A 16,945-nucleotide genomic window follows, 5' to 3' on the forward strand; every position below is an offset into this window, starting at 1 on the left:
TTTCCCCCCTTTCTTTCAATCCTGATTTTTAATAAAGAGTTGGGCAGTAGTGCTGTGTGTGTGTATATATAAAGATCAGTCCTGTTCACTTTTTTTAGCAAACTGTTTGGCATAGGGACTCTGTGCACGCTAGGTTTGCTGAATGACAGATCTGCGCTAATGTAAGTAGCTTCACCACTCATACCTTCCCTGTGTAAAAAAAAAAAAAAAAAAAAGTGTCTCGCTCCAAAAATAACAACATTTACAAAAACGCCAAGAAGTAGAAAAAAAGAAAAGAAAAACTCCCCAGTTCAGACAGGCTCCTACAAAGCTGTTGAAAGCAGGTCCGTTCAGACTCTTCCAATGGAAGGACACTTTGGGTCTGTGGATCTCGCCCCTGACCCACCAGATGCAGCGCACTGCGTTACAGCATTATAAAAAAACAGCTGTACAGTAATACAGTAAAGGATCTCGCAACTTACGTAGTCGTGAAAGGCCTTCGCTTCGCTCGAGTGTTCGCATGTTTCTCGTCTTTCAGGTGCCGCACAATACAGATCCCAAAAAACACTGCAATAGGAAAAGACACACGCTCTCTCAGCCTTAGTGATTCAGGAATTCAAGGCTGATAAAGGCCTGGGTTATCTCAGTTTACAAAGGGTGCCGGCTGGATTACTTAATAGCCATTAATGTTCCGGAGTTGCAGAATTGAGTACATTTGGGTTATTAGAGCCTTCATAGGTTTTTTGGTTAACGCTCACTTTTCATAGTGCTGGATTTGTCATGTTCTTCTTTTACAACACAGCAGTGATACAAACTGTGTAGCATGACATACAATTGAGTAGCATCACCTGGTCATACGACATACTGTCAGACTGTCTTCTCACCAGTCAACCAAGCAATAGCAGCAATGCCAGTTGCATATCAAATAACCCATAATGTAAACAGGAGGTTCTTTTACACAAGTGTGGATAACAGATGGCAGGTGTTTGCATAGGCACCTTGCTTCTTAAAATATTTTCAGATAAGTAGCAGTCAAAAAAAAAAAAAATATCACTTGCCTAATATTACTTAAAAAAAGAGGTACTTACCACCACCAAGAATGTAGAAATCCTGGTGGTTCTCCTAATGTGATATTTTTCTCCCATCGTATCTAAGAAAACAGAGAAACACCTTGTTTAGGCTTTTTCACTTTATAAATAAGTGAAATAAAAACATAATTATCCTACAGAGATGCTGTATAAACTATGCTTTTGGAAGCCACCCAGACACCTATCAAGTTAATTTGTTCTATAAGCTGCATTGATTTATTTTAAGTAACCTACCTGCCAACCATGAGTATATAATGTAATATTAACACCAAATTAGTCACCTGCCTACTTGTTAACATTAAAAATAAATGTGTCAAAGGAATGTGATATATCTGGATTTAAATGTTGTAAATAAAGCAAAGCCAGCTTACAGCCAAGAGCAGTGTTTTACTGCTCAAAGCAGCCTCAGTTAAACACTCATTACCTCAATATCTTACTTGCTGCCTACCACTGCACGCGTCACTTAAACACAGAGAACAAATACAACCTAGCCACTACAGAAAAGTGTGACTGTCTGCTAATTGTACATGTTTGTTCTATGATAACTTTATTATAACTGCTGAAATCATAGTTACCAAAGATTCCCACTGCTCTTTTGTAATTACTGTACTATACTGCATTTTTACATAAATATTTGACAAATATGAGACATTCCAACACCAATGTGTTTTTTTTTCTCAATGAAAAGGAAGTTAATCTAAATCTAATTATGTCATCCAGCTCCATGACAGACCTTACTCCTCCCCCGTTTTTCGCCCCAGTTCAAAATGTCTGATTTTGTTCCCCCACCAAAGCAATCCTGACACCTCGGGAGAACACGGCTGACTTCCAGACTCCGATAAGTCAGCTGCCTCTTTACACCCAGGAGCTCTGCAGTGGGTGTCAGGGAGCTACCGGCTCCTGGAGGGAAAGGCCAGCCTTGTGTCAGTGTCAGGGCCAATGCAATGTCCCCCAATGGATACCCAAGGCTGTCCACTTGGCACAGTCAGGATGAGAACCTGCGCTCCCCTGACTGCATGAGCCACCCTGCACACCAGGAAGTCGTGCCTTTACCAAGAGAGACCCTTTACCAGTTACAGTATGTATATCTCCCACACTTCATTTTAGAAAGCCCCTAGTGTTTTGAAGTGAACATTTTATCCCACAATGAAACCAAATATTTTATCATTTAAAAAACTAAATCGGCAAACCATGTGCTACAATTAGGCTCTACAGATTGGCCTAAACGTAACACTCCTTCAAAAGCAGTAACATCTCAAGTCTAATTACGTCTGTCATGGAGTTAAAAACGAGTTATGATGCCATTTACAATCTCTCAAACTGTGTCGTGTGTTTCGATATTTTCTACCGGCCCCCTTAACTGGAGGAAATGGAGAAAAGGAAAGACAGGGTTCAAGTAGATAATTGCTTTTCAAAAGATTTTCTCGTTTGCCTTTAAAAGGAATTAAAATATTTACACCCATGTTAAAACTTAGACCTAGTGGTGTTTATTCTGAAGCTTTCAGCTAATGCATTGTGGATTCAAACACTAAGCCATCCAATAATCCTCGCCTAAGAGACAATACCAAATGCCACTTACGCTTTGAAAAAACATGAATGCATTGAATAGAAATCAGGGACCACATGCTGCATACAATTAGAATCTCAATGATCCAAGCAGCTAGGGGTTTTCTAGTTCAGGATGAGCACTAGATGCCCATTTAAAGTCATTTTCTTGGCTATTTGACTGGCTCATAATTACAGACTGATGAACACGACAGTAAAATACTCAAACACAATTTCTGAATCAAAATCTGGACTACTGTAGCAGTCTGTTAAAACTTTTGTACCGTTTCAGAAAGTAATTCCTATTACATTCAAACAATTTTAAGAAAGTTTACAAATGAGAGGAGGCCATTCGGCCCATCTTGCTCGTTTGGTTCTTAGTAGTTTATTGATCCCAGAATCTCATCAAGCATCTTGTTGAAGGATCCCAGGATTTTATATATTCTGATTGCACATAAAAAACACATTGTTATGTATTGTATTTAATAAATAAATAAATAAACCACGTACCTCTGACAAAAAGGTCTGTGCTGACTTCTGTGCTCCTACATGAAGCAAATATTCATACACATAAAGCGCTAACCTGCAAGACAGAAAACAAAAGAGTAGATGTTACTGCAATGAAAACAGCTGTAAGCACCTTAACACAAACTAATCACAATACACGCACCCAGCCTACAGGAATTCACCCTCTTGTAAAGAGAACATATGCAGTATCCCTTATAATAAAGGGTACCATGGTATTTTTGCACTTTTCCCATGGTTATACTTTGTGTTTAGCCTGGTTTGCCATGTTTATTAACATGCTTTACTACGCCTACAGTAGCAATACTTTACCATGCTTTCACTATGCTTTACTACACTTTGCTATGCTTTTATAAAACGGAACACCAAGCTGTCCGCCGAAGATTCTTGGATGATAAGTGAAGGTATGCTGCATCCTGGCACCACTGCTCACAACAGCTTACAAAACATGCCCAAAAAGCATTCATTAATCTTCCATAAAGTGTTTGCACTGAGGCACTGGAAGAATGCCCAGAGATTCTGTAGTAGTTTCTACCACTTTACTGATTTATAGCTCTATTCTTATCAATACTGAGCCACACTTACAGTAAATACTATCACAAGCCAAGAGAAATAGGTCATTTTCTCATTTATCCAAAATTCTGTGCATTGTACTTTTTCCAGCCTTGTTGATTGCCCAGGTTGTTTGTGTGGTCTCTAGTCCTCTTTGAAACTTGACTGTCAATCTGAGACAAACATGCATGGTCTCGTTGGGGACCAACGTATTGCTGCTATAAACACGTTAATCCTCAAGTTCTGTTACACAGAAGCAGGATTCTGAGGATAGATATGCTGCTCTTGAATTTCTACTGCCTTCCACAACCTTTGTTTGCCACAAAACCCTAGTCAATATGATGCATGCAGCTGATGCAACACAATGCACTGTAATGTCATTCAACGTGAGTTAATGTGCAGTACACTGCACATATTTTGGTGAATCAATCAGACCTATTAAGGAGTTATTAGCTTTAACTGTCATGTCAATTTCTTTCACGTTTCCCTTGCTGTTTTCTGGTGTTCACAATCAGTCCGAGTGGTCCTGTGTTCTGTTGCTCCAATATCGAGTTATTCTTTTGCCCCTCTAAATCTGCCTTTACCTGAGCATGAGCTAGTGCTTGCACCGAACAGCCATTCCCTTCTAATTATATGCCACAGTGACATTTGAATTCTGCCTGTCCTCCCTATTCACACTGTCATATGTTTTAAATGGAATGAGGAAGGCTGATCATGCCAGTACCTGGGATCTCCAGCACAAGTTCAAAGCCAGGTGAAGGCAGATTAGCCAGCTTCCCGTTTCGGTACGTTTAACCTAACCTTTCTCAAGGGAAAGTGGCTTTGAAAACTAATCAATGGAGGTACTCATAGGATTCTGATGCCATGGTAACTACGCAAATGTATTTCTATTTAAATCTATTAATGTGCTTGTGATGTCATTTACTAAATAGTTCATGATGTAACGATCTACTATTCCTTTCTATTTAAACCTTCAGACATCATGGTACTGAGTCTGTTTATCCATTTATTTTCCTTACCATTTTTAGATCACTCATGTTATGTCTATTTTTTTGTAAAGTGTTGAACTACTGGTTAATTTTCTATTTTATTTTTTATTTATTAGGTTTCCGAGGTGATTCTGTATTCTTTTATATAATGCTGTACCGGTTTCGCCTACAAATTTTATGTTGTTAAATTTTGGGCAAAATATATCGTAAAACAAAGCTGATAGTTTTGCATGTCAGGTTTCTTATTAGTTTCTCCTGTGCACAATGAAAACGCAACAGTCTAAGTTTTATATCAACAGCTCACTGGGCACATACATAAATGTTATTTACATTGTAAATAGTGAGCAGACAGGTGTGCTGATTGTTTGAGTAGTATTGTTCCTTGGGATAACAAAATACTGAGCTCAAGTCACATGATTTCATAAAAATGCCAGGTGCTCAGTATTTGGTATTTGAGTTAAGTTAAAATTGCCAAAATGAGTTGATTAAGAACCTGTATAAAATAGCCATTCGAAAAGATATGATTTTAATTTATGTAAGAACAGTGAAAGATATGACCGCTCCCCACTTTAGTAATGAAGATCGCCTGGTTGCTATTAACATGACTGAAGGCGGCCTGTCTGTGAGAGAAGTTGCCTGGAGAATGAGATGATCTGCTTCAACAATCAGCAGACTAGTCCAGAGAAATCAGGAAACCGGCTGTGTGAGGGACATGCCACGTCCTGGGAGGCAGAGGGTCACCACACCGGCCCAGGGCCGTTCTGCTGACTGTTGCATTGTTCAAACCAACCGGTGGGGCAGTGGAAGTGTGATGATGTCGGGAGGAATCTCCTTTAACACAAGAACGCCTTGGTGCAGATTGAGGACAACCTTACTGCTCAACAATACATTGAGAAAGTCCTTGAGGCAACAGTTTTTCCTTTCCTGCAAGCCAATCTGGAAGTGTTGATTTTCCAGCAGGACAATGCAAGACCACACAGTGCTAGGATTACAATTGCATGACTTCAAGAAAACAATGTCAAGGTCTTCCCGTGGCCAGCTTTTTCTCCTGGCCTGAGTACAACAGAACATCTGTGGGACCAAATCTCCAGTGCCATCCACAGGAGACAACCACGACCAGCCAACCTTCGCCAGCTGGCTGCAGCTGCACAGGAAGAGTGGTGGAACATCCCACAGCAGTCTATCCAGAGGCTGATCCGGTCTATGCGTCAACACCGCCAGGAGCGTGTTAATGTTCAGGGAGGTCATACCCGATACTAACTTTGTAATGTTTTCATTTGGACCGTGTGTCATGTTTCATACTGAAATCTTATGATTCTTTGATCTGTATTTTTGTTCAAATTTTCTGTGATTTTGTTTGATATCTATGTTTAAAATATTTGATTAAATCCATTGTGCATCAGTATGTGTTTGTAGAGAGAAAGAGAATGAAATATATATATATATATATATATATATATATATATATATATACACACACACACACACACACACACACACACATATATATATATATATACACACACACATACACACACACACACACACACACACACACATTACCAGTCAAAAGTTTTAGAACACCTCTATTTTTCCAGTTTTTATTGAAATTTACGCAGTTTAATGTCTCAGTGTACTCTGAAATTAAAGCATAGAACAAATAAACAATTGGAGATAAAAAATAAATCATGGAATCGTTTTGTTTAACAAAATTGAATCTAAATTTTTGACTCAAAGTAGCCACCTTTTGCAGATATAACAGCCGAACACACTCGTGGCATTCTTTCTAAAATGGAGATCAAATTTTGTTCGGAAAGTTCTTCCCAACACTGTTGCAGAAGTTCCCACAAATGTGTTGCACTTGTAGGTTGCTTTGCTTTCACCCTTCTGTCCAGTTCATCTGAAACCAGCTCAATGGGGTTTAAGTCTGGAGACTGTGCTGGCCATTCCATGATTTGAAGCCTACCGTCTTGTTCTTTTCTTCTAAGGTAGTTCTGACATAGCCTGGAAGTATGTTTTGGGTTATTATCTGGCTGTAGGATGAACCCTGACCAACTAGGCGTATACCAGAGGGTATTGCATGGCGCTGCAAAATGCTGTGGTAGCCGTTTTGGTTCAGGGTGCCACTCACTCTGTGCAAGTCTCCGACTCTGGATCCAGCAAAAGAGCCCCAGACCATCACGCGTCCTCCTCCATGTTTGACAGTTGGTGTTATACACCGAGGAACCATCCTTTCGTCTACTCGACGGCGTACAAAAACCCTGCGTGATGAACCAAAGATTTCAAATTTTGATTAATCGGTCCATAAGACCTTTTTCCAGTCTTCAGTAGTCCACTGGCGGTGCTTCATGGCCCAGGCAAGCCTCTTTTTCTTATTTTGCCATCTTAGCAATGGCTTTCTTACTGCCACTCGACCTGTCAAACGTGCAGCTCGAAGTTTTCTCTTCACAGTTGAAACTGAGACTTGCTTACTTCGACCAGTATTAAGCTGTGCTTGAAGCTATTGTCCTGTGAGCCGCCTATCATGCAAGCTGTTGATTCTCAGAAACTTGTCTTCTGATTCTACTGTGGCTTTGGGTCTGCCAGACCTCTTCCTGTCAGAGTTTCCTCCTGTTTCCAAGTGCCTTTTGATGGTGTAGGAAACTGTACTCACTGACACCTTGGCTTTCTTTGCAATTTCTCTAAAGGAAAGACCTACACTTTTAAGGGTTATAATGGTCTGTCTGTCTTCCTTTGTTAATTGCCTTTTTCTCGCCATTATGATAGCAATATACTACTTCCTGCAGTAAAATAATGCTTAAGAGGGTGTAGTAACACAGTCTGTTCCAACACTGCTTTTATACAGACAGAGGGTTTGTAAGTAATCAACAAAAGTTGGGACACCTGTAGGAATTGTTAGCATCAACTTTCAAGGCTTAATTTACTTCCACTGCTGCAGAACAGCTGTAAGTTGTTAACCCATTACTTGTTCCCTGAAAATGGCCTATTTGTATAACTCTGAAATGTACATTATTTTTCAGTTTTTGGTAACCTAAACTTTTTTTTTTGACCTTTGGCAGTTTATCGTTTACCTTTGTACCATTTCAGGTTATTCACTGGATATATATGGCTCTTTGAGCTAAATAATATATATATATATATATATATTATAATATATATATATATATATATATATATATATATATATATACACATACTAATACATATACATACACATACATACACACACACACTCAATATAACATTTGAATACCAATCAATTTGTCAGTTTTTAAGGCCAACTGCACTACACTAAAAACCAATTGCTTTGCTGCCTCTACAATGGCACCTCTGTGTGTGTGGAGTTCCTGCCTCTACACCTGCACATCTGCATGTGTGTGGAGTTCCTGCCTCTACAACTGCACATCTGCGTGTGTGTGGAGTTCCTGCCTCTACAACTGCACATCTGCGTGTGTGTGGAGTTCCTGCCTCTACAACTGCACATCTGCGTGTGTGTGGAGTTCCTGCTCTGCATCATTATGCTTTTTGGAGAACAAATGTACCTCTTGAAGCCGATACAGAAGAAAAACATGTTCCCTTTGTACTGAATCAGTGACTCACTGAAAAAAAAAATACTGATTGACTCCAGCTAACACATTAAATCACAGATCTAAAAATCTAATTACTGTAAACCACATGACCAATATTTAAGAAGCACTGTATACATTCACTATAAAAGTTGCCACTTTCACTATTAATGCCAACACCTACTGTAATTATCTGAATGCCCGTGCATCTCAAATTTCTTCGCCTTTACACCTCCCAGGGTTTTCCAGTCAAATGCCCTGTCCTTTGAATCAAATTAAACTGAGAATGAATACCAATGTGGTGTTCCATGTTTAAATCAGCATTTGAGATTGGCACAAACTTGGAAACTTGCAGCTAGCATTACTGTAACCACCAAGATAAAACACACACTGTAGACTGAATTAGAAAAGCCAATCACTGGATTACATTCTCCGAAACACAAATTATTTTATTTCCAAACATTCTTTGGAAAAACAAGAAACTCTAGAAAACCTTTTTTACTTTTAGCTGCAATTTATACTTTTTTATTTACACAGTATTGTGGCGCTAAGCCAAGACCCTCATACGAACTTTTCACTACTATCTGGAGAATAACATCCAGCTGATAACAAAGTACCCGTTCGAGTGGTGAACGGCTGGGAAGTGACACTGCATATCTGTTTAACTGTTTTTTTACAGTTTACTTTTGATTCCTTTACTAGCATACCACTAAAAACATGCGTCCAGGTAACACTGCTTTAGTGTCTGAATGTTAGTGTTTAAAGCACAAATAAATAAATAAATAAATAAATAAATCTTTAACAAGCTAAACACTTTGTAAAGAACTGGCAAATCACTTAACCCTCAGTTTGAGTGGCACATTGTTGTGTTAATCCAGAAATCTCCCTCTCCTTGCATGTCAGAGCAATGTGTATTAGCCTGTTACATACCCATTAGTTCAAAAAGAACATGTGTGACACTGCGGACAACCCTTTGAAAAAGGACAGTGGGACGGACATCCCTGATTATTACCAGCAATTCAGTGCAACTGCCCAGACAACCAAACCAATAAACAACAGAATTGCTGCAAATATGAAAATCAGTTTTCCCCTTCAACACTCCTGGCTGCTGCATGTCGTTTCAGGAGCTCTAGGTAAAACTACAGAGAATGGGTTGCATTCTGAGGGAGGAAACATGTCCTACAGCGGACACTACCTTGCATGTAACCAAAACGGAAAACCAACGCTGCTTAGTTTCTAGTGAAGTCCCCCGAGAAATCGTTTTACATGTCAGAGTTATATAAAGGATGCGTGTTCAATATGTTAAATAGAAGATGCACAGTATATGCCTACTCAATAGATCTTGGAATGTTCTACATGCTGTGGTATTTATGGGCGTGCACTTTACAAAGGGCGTAACACAAAGCACCTCTGTCATGTGTGTTATAGCCGTGTTGCACATTACACACAAAGTGTGTGAAAAGTTACAATAAATCAAGAAACATAAAAATACCCAAACAAGTGCAGTGGCACAATGCCCTGGGGTACTGTACATCTCTGGAGTGTGTCAGCCTCAGACACTGCAAGCTGGGAGCTCAGCCAAGGGGCTCAAACTCCTGGTGATAAAATCTGCAACAGCCTGAATCTCAGTGCCTGTGGAAGTTCTTTAAAAATCACTCTACTGTGTAAAAGGCTCACCTTTTATTTTATACAACTATTTCAATGATACAACAGTTCTTTAGACATGGAGTTTAACATTTCTAAGTACTGTTCTCCCTCTTTACAAAGGAAGCCCTTGAACGGTTATAAAGTGGCATTCTCGTGGTTCCCAATTTCCCCATACTGTTATTCTACCAACAGTCATACTGATAGGAAAGTCTAAATGAGATTCAAAAGACGAAGCTGTCCCAGAATCTCTGTGAGTGATGGGTTGGGATACAGATAAAGCAGTTTAATTCTATTTGATATCTTTTTAGAACAAGAGGTTTTACTCACACTGTCCTCTGAATTCCAGAGATACTCACAGTACTAAAGCTTTGAGAGTGAAGTTTCCATCACATATCTGTGCCATCTAGCCCACTATCAACATCTAAACCGTTTAAAAATAATAATAAATTAATACATCACAGAATGTAGCAGTTGTACTTGGTTATTTCATCTCAGCAGGGAGTGTTCCTGGTAAAATGTTATTAGTGAATCGATAAATGAGGAAGGCAGTGGTCCCCAACACAGGCACGCTATAGTGAAATTGCACATGTGTATATCAGCATGATCAATGCTGATCCCCCCTCCCCCCAGCACCAGGAAATGATGTTGAGAAGCCGAGCGCAAATCCAGTCCCACAGCCTTCAGACAGTGCTATAATGAACCAGGTAATTGGGGTATATGGAGGGTAGAACTGGCAAGACTTGTACTTGAAAGATAACACTGACAATGCTTGTAAATACTCAGCATTGGTCAGTTAGTGTTATAATCTCAGAAATCAGGCACCTAAAAACAATCCCTCTCATCAAAACAAAACGGGCAAAAACTAAATGCTACAAAACACGCTGCACTGCACTGAACATAAATTAAAAAAAAAAAAAAAAAAAAAAAACACACACTCTCGCAGTTTGCTACTGCAGGAATAAAAATAATTTCTGAGGACTGGCTTGCCCTGGGGAGACACGATGAAGCAGTTATGAAGCGCTCTGCGTCAAGAGATTTGCTCTGCCTGGATGACAGTGTGACCTCACAGCCGTAACAGTAATCTGTTTCCACCAGCGCTGCTGCGTGTTCAACTGCAGGGTGCTGAACCATACCCCAGTCCAGGGACAGCCAGCCCTCCAGGGCGGCACGCAGCACCGAATGTGTTTCTAACAGAGACTGTTTTAATGAGAAGTACATATTGTAGTTTACTTGACCGTCCTGATTCTGAACGGAGGTGTACAGTAGTGCTTCATAAGGTTTTAAGAATAGCTTTCCTGTATATTCAGAAGGTGATTGACTTACTTTGCTATGTGAAAAACCCTGAAACGGAAAGGCAGTCAGGCGATTTGGATTTTTCTACCGCAGCAGCAAGGCCTACTGTACAGCTGGAGTTTCCCTGTGAGGCAATAGACTAGCAAATAAAGTCAGAGGGAAAAGGGACTGTAAGTCTCAGACTATTGGCCCCATGATGAAGCAAGTGCAGAGCTGGTTTTGGTAGTAAGGACCAACAATATGTAGTAAACCCTGAAAGAAACTTGACAGAACAATAAATGCAGTGCCTTTCTTGCATGTTTCCTACCATTACATTACAATTGTTTAATTTATCTCTGAAAACGTTCCTATGCTCATGTTTCCAAACAGGGCTCTAAGAGTTAACATGTTTTAGACTGGAAAAACGTGACGGACGCAAACATACCTCGCAGCAAACCTCCTGCTGTGCCCTCGTTCCACAAATTAAAAGAAATTAACACAGAAATAATTTAAAACTAGGTCATTACAGAATATCTCAAGAAGTGCTGCTGGTAAACAAAGCACAATGGACTCAAATAAAACTGGTGACTGCAAAGGACACACCAAAACAGAAAGTACACAGAAAGCAGAAAACATAAACACAGGTGAACACAAGCTGTACAGGAAACAGACTTCCCTTAGCCCAATGAGAAAAGATTTCACGACAGCCATGGCATCTGCATGCACACCGACGAATGTCAAAGTTATACAGCTGAGTGTTTTAAGTACCGAAGGCCAACATAAAACTAGGCTCTAAGCAAAGTCATTGCCTACCCAGGCCAGTGAAAAAGGCGGCTGTTAGGCGCTTGTGTTCCATGCAATGATTATGGTTCCAGACAGTGTGCTGTGGCAGATGAAGTTTGCACCGGTGTGTATATAGGATCATGCTTGAAGGTGAACCTACACTCTCACAATCAACAGACGCCTACAGTATGAAAGCTATTGGGCAAATTTGCTTGTGTATAGAAGAACCATCCATGCCTTTTTTATAATACACATAGCAATGTCAGAGCAGACAGCCTATACTGCTGGATGGTGGTTGGCTACTGCAGGTTTTGTTGATTTTTTATTTATTTATTAATAGAGCTAGGGGATGTCGGCAAGATTAATGTTCACTTTTGTTATAGGCCAAATAATGGTCACTAGTGACGTTCATCCTTACTAAACATTTAGTTTTCCGAATGGCTTGTCATCCACACATTATTACAGTTTGTAGAGGGATGTCCTTTTCAGTGGTTTACAGTGCTTTATTATGAAACCGAACCCGATTCAGATTCAACTGTATCTTAGCAGCAGAAAAAACTGCAAACATGCCTTTATTTAGAGGTTGTATTCAGGAAAGGCTCGCAGTAAAGCCTAGAATGGCTCAAAGTGATACTATACAGGTTTGCTTTCCATTCCTATTATCTGATAAATACATTTATTTATTTTTTTCCCCTCCTAGAAGAAATTCTGCAACAATGAGTACAAGAAAAAATATACACTGGGATGACTCATCTCTCCCCCCTGTTTTTTCTAATATCCACCTGTGACACAAAACCAAGGCATTGAAATGAACAATCCTAAAATAAAACCCACACTAAGTTTTCATTTATGGGAGGTGGGGGGGACTGAGAACTGTTCTTGAGCATTTCAACAGGCCCAGATTCATGTTGATCTCTGACTGCTATGAACTGTTAGTAGAATGAAAATGCAGGCTCTGACATCATCCACATAGCTTCCATTCAAACCACATGCTTGTTTGGGCTTATCATTCATAAAAAAACACATCACTACAAATCCTCCTGCATCATTGCAGGCAGTCTGTGTGTGTGCTTGTGAGCTGTGGATTAGGCTGGAGCTTAACTGAGAGTTTGAGCTAAAAAGGACAGAATAAAGTACTGTCTTAATCCACTGGTGCTTTCAAATCCATGCATTAGTGGCAGAGCTACATTACGCACGCACGCACATAAGAAAGTTTACAAACAAGAAGAGGCCATTCAGCCCACCTTGCTCGTTTGGTTGTTAGTAGGTTATTGATCCCAGAATCTCATCAAGCAGCATCTTGAAGGATCCCAGGGTGTCAGCTTCAACAACATTACTGGGGAGCTGGTTCCAGACTCTCAGAATTCTCTAAAAAAGTGCCTCCTATTTTCTGTTCTGAATGCCCCTTTGTCTAATCTCCATTTGTGACCCCTGGTCCTTGTTTCTTTTTTCAGATCGAAAAAGTCCCCTGGGTCGTCATTGTCAATACCTTTTAGAATTTTGAATGCCTGAAATCAGGTCGACGTGTAGTATTCTTTGTTCAAGACTGAATAGATTCAATTCTTTTAGCCTGTCTGCATATTACATGCCTTCTAAATCGGGAATAATTGTGGTCGCTCTTCTCTGTACTCTTTCTAGAGTAGCAATTCCCTTTTTGTAGCAAGGTGACCAGAACTGAACACAATATTCTAGATGACATCTTACTAATGCATTGTAAAGTTTTAACATGACTTCCCTTGATTTAAATTCAACACTTTTCACAATATATCCGAGCATCTTGTTGGCCTTTTTATAGCTTCCCCACATTGTCTAGATCATGACATTTCTGAGTCAACATACACTCCTAGGTCTTTTTTAGATTCCTTCTTCAATTTCACACACACACAGACACTGTTTCAAAATATTAGACTGTCACATAACTGCAAACAAAACAAAAATACCCTTACAGTATGAGTTGACATATTGTATACATATTGCCTCGAAAAAGTGATATGCCAATTTGATTGTCCATCCCGCCCTCGAGCTCCAGCTCCAGCTCAGTCATGTGTTAAAAGTCATTATGGTATGTTTCTTACCCCACAACACCATCCTGCAAATATGTAGGAAACACACAGCAGTTTCTGAATGGACTTATATTTAAAAGTTACACATATATAGCTTAAAAATGTATCACTAGAGACAAGAAATGAGGCACCTAGTTATAAACAGAAATCAGATAATGATCAGTTACCTAATGTTCTGGGAGAAAACTCAGGTACGCAGATGGTCTGTCATCAGGAGAGGATTCAGGTAGCTTGACTCACTCGCACTGTCAACTGCCTGTCTTATATATCCTACCTTTCTGCGTGCATGCGTGTGTGTGTGAAGCTGAACTTTGAAAACTCTGCTTACACTGTTTTCCTAATCTTAGCAATACTTCATAGATGATAAAAAATACACTTTGGTGACATTACAGCCTGAAAACATAAATCAGAATCAAATATGATTCACAAACTTCTGGCCTCTGATTTTGGGTTTAAAGTTAAATTACTCAACTCTGTTTTTAGGGAACCTTCAGTTGTTGCAGAGAATCCAAAATCAAAATCTGTTTTATCTGAGTTTAACTGCAAAAAATGTTGAGACTTCCAGATTTTTACATCATTCAGACACTCAGTTAAATCAGAGACCACAGAGGTATCCCCAGGTTTCACAGAAATACAAAGCTGTGTGTCATCAGCACAGCTGTGAAAATGAACACTATATTTACAAAATATCTCCCCCAGCGATAGCATGCACTGTATAAAGAAAATAATATGGGACCAAAATGGAACCCTGGGGAGCGTCACAGGTAATTGTAGACAATCTGATGCTGAATCTCCCAAGGAAACAACATTCCGTCTATTAGTAAGATATGACTTAAACCAGTTTAGCACACATCCAGACAACTCCACCCAGTTTTTAAGGCAATCTACTAAAATGGTATGATCAACAGTATCAAATCCTGCACTTAGGTCTAATAAAACCAACATGGAAATAGACCCAGAGTCTTCATTTACCTACAAGTCACTTACTACTCTAACAAGTTCAGTCACTGTACTATTCAAGACCTTTACCATTATCAAGAAACATATTAAGTTGATTGGCTACTACCTTCTTCAAGATCTTAGCTATAAAACGTAAAGTGGAGATGTCTAAGATTCCTCAAAACTGTAGGATCTAATTGAGATGTTTTGAGTAGCGACTTAACCACGGCAGTTTTAAAAGCAATTGATACTCTTCCAGTTGACAAAGATCTCTTAGAGCAGGCAGCCTCTGCTGCTGGACGGTGGGGGCCTACCGCAGGTTTTGTTGATCTCCGGGATGAATCTGGTGCACAACGAATGTTTCACATCACACCCAGTATGCAACGTGTGTCACAGTTCTCTTTATGTTTTGCTCTACCATCCAGTTACATCACGTACTACTGTAGCTAGTTGGGTTCCCACCAGCAGGAATCTCTCAGACTCTTGCCACATTTCCATGGCGTCTGCACCATGAAACCAGTCTTTAAAACTCTCTTTCCAGTATCAAACTGGGTCTGACACTTGTACTAGATGTAGTCTACAGTCAACAATCCAATCAGCAACCATGCATTACACAAAAAAGTAAAATACTGATTCATCATGCTTTTGCATAATTACAAAACCAATACGTCAACCTTCAGATTTCTCTGACATAATAATATATGACATAATAGTATAATTCACAGCTTTCATGTTTGGCCTACATTATTTTTTTCTGCAAACCGAGATTTATAAACTTCAACCATCAGTGCGAGTTGGAGAGATGGAGCTCTGTCAGCCTGCTATTGAAATCATTTAGATCTTATCTGCTGCTGATGGAAATCCTCCTAAGTCTAATTTCAAACTGCTTTTGAGTCAGTCCCAGTGACTGTGCCTTTCCACAAACCATGCCCTGGATGTACAGCAGCAGCTCTGTGTGCAACTTGGATCATGTTCCCTGTTATTATGAATGAATCTGTTATCCAGGAGATCACAACATAGAGTAGGCCTAAGCCAAGGTCACCACCTCTGATATGTAATGTTTAAAGCATCATTTAAAAAAAGAAATATTGAACAAAATAAGGGACTCAAGTATAAATCTTATCTTGACCTCTTTCAATGGCTGATGAACAAGGAGGAAATGAACAATCTTGCCGGCAACGAAGCCCCATGACTATTGAGTTTCAGTTGTGACTAATAGTTCCTGCAAGACAAGACTTATCTGTACCCTTGAGACCCTAACATATCAATATATTTACCCAACTATAAAAGATTAAATTAGTCAACTTAAATGTTATGAATTGCCGTTCTTCCTTAATCTGCTTTCAGCAGACTCAATGACAGGTCCCACAAACCCCATTTTCTGTTTTGAATTTTCATAACTTCAAGGCATTTCTAAGTTGTTTCTCCTTTGTCATTATTTTATGTAGAACCAAGATTCTATCATGAGCCCTTAATGATTCCTTCTGCATTGGAACTGTTGAGCTCCAATCTAAACAGCACCTGTCCTGTACCCTGAGGACTACTATCAAGATGATAATCACTCAACCACCACGGCAGAACAAATCCACCACAATCCCCAAATCTTATCCTTTAGTTCGGGATGAACTGGAATGATGCATTCGTCATTATGATCCTCTGCCCACCTCTCTGAACCAGTTGCTATTAACGACTCAATGGATTAACATCTTTTGAGACACCTTTTAGCTACTTATGGAGTGTTTGCCAAATCATGTTAAGGCTATGATCAGGGCAAACAATTGCCCAACCTGAAAATTGGTACAAGTATGGTGTTCTCCACAATATCCTTATCGTACCCTGTGACGGAGAGCGAATGAATCCGAATCAAAAATCTCCCTCTCGACCAGTGAGGGCACTGTACAACAGGAGCTGCGGGCTTCCTACTGAATGGTTGGGCAGTTCATCCCGGGGACAGTCGGGAGCCGGCCATTCAGGAAGAGGGCGGCGTTACGGTACCT

General features: G+C 39.8%; 1 protein-coding gene across 7 annotated transcripts in view; it reads right to left on the reverse strand.

The window, feature by feature from the left end:
- Positions 1 to 16,945, reverse strand: part of LOC121312830 (single-stranded DNA-binding protein 2) — a 117,128-nt gene that overhangs the window by 78,577 nt on the left and 21,606 nt on the right. For all 7 annotated transcript variants that reach the window (XM_041244700.1, XM_041244662.1, XM_041244672.1 and 4 more), the window contains exons 2-4: positions 3,123 to 3,195; positions 1,068 to 1,129; positions 462 to 546 (exon numbers count right to left, since the gene is read on the reverse strand). In XM_041244700.1, coding sequence (XP_041100634.1) covers positions 462 to 546; positions 1,068 to 1,129; positions 3,123 to 3,195 — 220 coding nt within the window. The remainder of the gene's footprint in view (positions 1 to 461; positions 547 to 1,067; positions 1,130 to 3,122; positions 3,196 to 16,945) is intronic.

Source organism: Polyodon spathula, chromosome 1, assembly GCF_017654505.1.
Source record: "Polyodon spathula isolate WHYD16114869_AA chromosome 1, ASM1765450v1, whole genome shotgun sequence".
In the NCBI taxonomy this organism is placed as follows: Eukaryota; Metazoa; Chordata; class Actinopteri; order Acipenseriformes; family Polyodontidae; genus Polyodon; species Polyodon spathula.